This window comes from Pinus tabuliformis, chromosome 8 (genome assembly GCF_031772625.1).
Source record: "Pinus tabuliformis cultivar Carrire ecotype Pingquan chromosome 8, CPIR1, whole genome shotgun sequence".
Classification (NCBI taxonomy): Eukaryota; Viridiplantae; Streptophyta; class Pinopsida; order Pinales; family Pinaceae; genus Pinus; species Pinus tabuliformis.
Genome location: NC_142294.1, coordinates 1,580,542,731 through 1,580,547,398, shown reverse-complemented (window position 1 = coordinate 1,580,547,398; position 4,668 = coordinate 1,580,542,731). Strand labels below are relative to the sequence as shown.

Genomic DNA, 4,668 nt, shown 5'->3' with positions numbered 1-4,668 from the left:
AAACATATAGATATTCAATTTCATTTTGTGAGAGAAAAGGTTCAATCCAAAGAGATTTTTATTGAATATTGTAACACCTGTGAAAATGCAACTGATATCTTCACCAAGCCTCTTGGGAAGATCAAATTTGAATTGTTTAGGGAGATGTTAGGTGTGCAAGTGAATAATTGAATAGAGGGCATTCTCAAGGTGTAGCTGTGAGCTGCTAGTTTCAGTGTGTAAGTTTCATTCTAATTTGCCTTTCCATTTTTTAATAGTTCACAATAAAGAGGTATAATATAATATTTTTGTTGAGCCGAGAGGCTCATTCTATTCTAGAGCGCAGTATGAGGGATTCTACAACCTGGATGTGTAAGTTTGTCCATCCCCTTTAAAATAAAAATAAAAATAAAAATTGTGTTTTGAATAGAAAAATAATGTTTGTTATAAATAAAATAAAAATATGAGTATGTTGTAAAGTAATTAGAAGTAAAAAAAGTGTGTGAATATGTTTAAATGTCATACTTTTCAAAAATATTTCAAAAATAATTTAAATAAACTATTTGAAGATCTATGTTAACTAATTTATGTAAAAAAATATTTGGTCTTATATATACTTTGTTTAGCATTCAAAAATACAATTTAAACAATGAAAAATAACACATCATATTTTGCACTTTGTGAAAAAAATTGAACCCTCTCAGCTCATATTAAATCCGTAATTAAAATAAATCTATACTAATTTACTTAAAATACTTGGTATATTTATAACCATTTACCAACCCAACCCGGTTGTGTTCGCTGAGGGATCCTGATCATCCTTGTAATTTTTTAAAAACAGTTCATATCTTGTTTGATAGCACATGAAACAGTGGCAATGGCAGGTTATTAATGGAGTGACAACATACAGAAAACATATAGACTAATGATCAACCGAACGTGGAAGAATTGAATTTAGCAAATTCAATGGCATTCTTCCCTTCTAGTTTGCTGGCAAAATAATTTCGAAGATATTCGCTACGCTTGAAAGTTCTGTACTTGCACGGATTCAACTCATGTATAAGCTCAGCAGCAGGACCAACTTCGGCTTCTTCGCCCGGATTGCAGAATGCTGCAACTGAAATTCGACCTTTCTCCTTGTTAGTCACCGCCCTATGCTCGATACTTTTGTATTTGCCATTACTAATTACCTGTGCAAACAAGAAAGCTATTAGCGTTTGTTTTAGTTTCTGGATTTCAGGGACATTAACATTCAATCAAAAATCAAACGCTGAGAGTCTTATAATATACCTCTATCATGTCCCCGATATTCACAACGAGGCCACCAGGGATGGGTTCAGCTGGAATCCATTCACCATCTTTGCGAACATGCAACCCTGTAACGTCATCATCCTGCAGCAATATGGCGATACCTCCTCCGTCTGAGTGAGCGCTCAACCCTAAAACGAGATCGGGTTGTGGACAGGGCGGGTAGTAATGCATTGCCTCTGAGATTTCTGCAAACTGATTGACAAAGCAGTCTGGAGATTGTAAACCAAGATTCTTCGCCAACAAATGCAAAATTTTATTGCCAAGCTTTTGAAGCTCCACGGCATACTCCTCTACGGTTTGCCTGTAATAAAATAAAAGCAATGTTATATTTAAGCAATAGTTTAAAGAAAAATAAAAGTCAGTAGTAATTTAATGAAGCAATGTTATATTTAAGTATTAGGTTAATAGAAAATAAAAGTTTTTGTTTAAGGGTTGATGTGGATAAGGTCGGGTGTGATTTAGTCATCTTGTTTAGGCTTTCTCAAGTCACAAGTCAAGTTTGATGTAATTTCATGAAATCAAACCATTTCACAAACAAAAAATAATAATTTAATGGTTTTCTTTATTTTGGCTAAAAAAATTATAATTTTTTTTGGAATTTTAAGTTTGAGAGTTGCTAGTGTTTAGTATTTTTTAAGTCACTAAATCCATTTATACATTCAAAAACACACAATTAAAATTGAGGAGCTTAAGAAAAAAATAATCGCTAAATTTTGGAGGATAAAAAAGACAAAAACATACTAATAATAGTTAAATAGCTTCCATAATTAACAAGTGTTGCCATTTTAGTCCTTATTTGTCAAAAATTGCAAAAAAGACTATAAGCTACATCAGTTAATGTTGAATTAATAATAGCCAATAAGCAAATGGAATCCTATAGTCTTGTTTTGGCAAGAATTAATAAATTGAGATGTGAAGTTAATAAATTAATTTCTTACTCATGCACAAGGACTTGCATAAATTTTGATGGGTCCTAACCACTAGTAAGCCTACACATTTAATAATGGTGGAAAGTAACTCCTAGTAAGTATATTTATTTACATCTCATTCTTATCCATTTTTAATGCAAAGATTTGCTTAAATTATAGTGGGAAGTAACTCATGGTAAATATGTTATTCCCCTGAGTATGAACTATTTTCAAGAAATTTATTTTTGAATAGTTTTCATTCAAAAATTAAGAATACGAAATTAATACAAAATAGATCAAAATCACGCAAAAATATTGCAACCATATCCATAAATTATGGTATCAAATATGTCTTATCCACATGGGGCTATATAATACAAAGGTTACAATAAGACCTTCAAGTTATGGTCCAATCAAATGTTTTTTTAATAATTTCAAAATATTAATATTTATTTTTCAAAGTTAAACATTGTAAATTGTACTGTTCAATGTTAAACTAATAGTGATCAATAGATAAATTAATTGCTAGAGTATTTCCTTGGCATGGATTAATAACAAGTCTATTGTTATTTTTATTTTCACTGTCCATTTGTTGTAGTCTATCATATTTTGGAGGTTTTACCGTCTACTTTCCAGTTTAGATTTGTTGGAATCACAAGTTTGAGTTGTGAACTTTCCCCAATCCAACTACCCTAGTGCTTTCGAAGTATTAAACCCAAATATATGTAGTCAAAAACCCAATTTAACAATACAAATCAAGCTTTGACCAAAAAAATAGGTTCAAGTAAAACTTTTGATAGTTGATATAATTAATCAGCATAGATTTATCTTAATTCCAAATCTACGAAATATCTAAAAAATCAAAACTTTTAACCTGCAAATATCTTTTAAAATAAAAAAATATTAAATCTCACTTGAAAATCTCTGAAACGACTCTGAAATGAATCTAAATTGGTAGTAAAGAAATACTGTTACTTGAAAATCCCTGAAATGAATCTAAATTGGTAGTAAAGAAATACTGTTACTAAATAAATAAGCATTTTTATTTTGATTATCAACTTCAAAATATTTCTAACTAAGCATAATGAATTCAATTTTTCAAAAATGAGTTCAATTTTTTTGGCCAGTCTATTCAAGAAAATTCCAATTCTAGTTAAGCTCGCGGAAATAAATATAAACCAAAAGATTGAAACCTACAAAAATTCCGCTGGAATTGTAGGCCAGAATTTCATGTTTCGCTTTTCTGGAGGCATGAGAGTTAGATACAGAAGATCTGTCCAGTCCAGCTGCTGATCGTCCGAAACTACAAAGGCCTGTCCGTAGCCTTCGCGTTCTTGCACGGCGTACTTCAGCTTTTCCTCCGATGGAAGTTGAAAGAATTCTCTCGCAGTTTCCCTGGTTCGCTCTATCAGAGAACCAGGAATACCATGATTCACCACCTGACAAATAAACAAAATTAGCTCAGTTTAGGTTATGTCTCATCTTAATGTTGGATGGAAAATTGATATATCCATCAGTGGAATTTAGTGGTTTTATGGATGATCTATGTATCAATTAAATGAAAAACAAACCCATCAGTTAAATGACAAACAAACAAAATTAGTTCAGTTTAGGTTGCGCCTCAATATTAATCTTAATGTTGGATGGAAGATTGATCTATCCACCAGGAGAATTGAACTTTGTTCTAATGTTAGATGATCTATGCATCCCTTAAATTGTACAAAACTAGGTACAGCTAGTTCAGATGTCCTTTCAAATAGTTTAATTTTTCCAAAAATAACTTTTATTTTCAATCTCTCTACGAAATCTGAACCTATAATCTAATAGAGTAAATCCACACAAACCAATTAATCTACATCTCTTAAATTATAAATATATTTTATTTACCTGAAAAAATCCCCACGCCTCACAAGCTACGGCAAGTTTCTCCATCTCTTTCCCACTGCAACCATTATTTCCCAGTAGCAACTCCATATCGATCACGGGGATGCCAGATTGAGACGCAGAATTCGTTAGGGATGGTCTCTCATTCTCCGATCTGATAAATCTTTCGGGCATTGTCTGGTCGGAGTTACTCACGTCTTGCACGATCGGGACTGAAAACCTTTTGGAAGTTCCATCAGCCAGGTTATATGCGGCTGCTGTGCTCAACATTATTCTCAGAACAACAAAGCCTAAAATTGCTAGATAATTCTATCACAAACGACTTCAAGTAGGTATTCTGTATTACAGAGCAATAGAATTTATAGGGCTGTAACCACAGAAATTCCACCGCCTACCCTTGAAATTCCTATATAATTTCATCACAAACGACTTTTAGAAGCTAAGGTGAGATCATGTGTTAGCCTACCAAGAAAAACGAACAGTGGTAGCTGAGCACATAAAAAATTCCAGATGCCTGAATGTCGCCCGACAGTGAGTTAGAATCACATCTAGGGATTATTTTTTTGACGTTGCCTTGTCCTGTAGT

General features: G+C 32.5%; 1 protein-coding gene across 1 annotated transcript; it reads right to left on the bottom strand.

Annotated features, from left to right (window-relative positions):
• Window positions 1-750: 750 nt before the first annotated feature.
• Window positions 751-4,458, bottom strand: LOC149242088 (protein LATERAL BRANCHING OXIDOREDUCTASE 1-like). The gene is made up of 4 exons (XM_089367631.1): window positions 4,086-4,458; window positions 3,396-3,637; window positions 1,270-1,591; window positions 751-1,169 (listed from the first exon to the last, which is right to left on the bottom strand). The coding sequence occupies exons 1-4, from the start codon at window positions 4,350-4,352 to the stop codon at window positions 909-911; spliced, it is 1,092 nt and encodes a 363-aa protein (XP_089223757.1). The 5' UTR covers window positions 4,353-4,458; the 3' UTR covers window positions 751-908.
• Window positions 4,459-4,668: the final 210 nt, after the last annotated feature.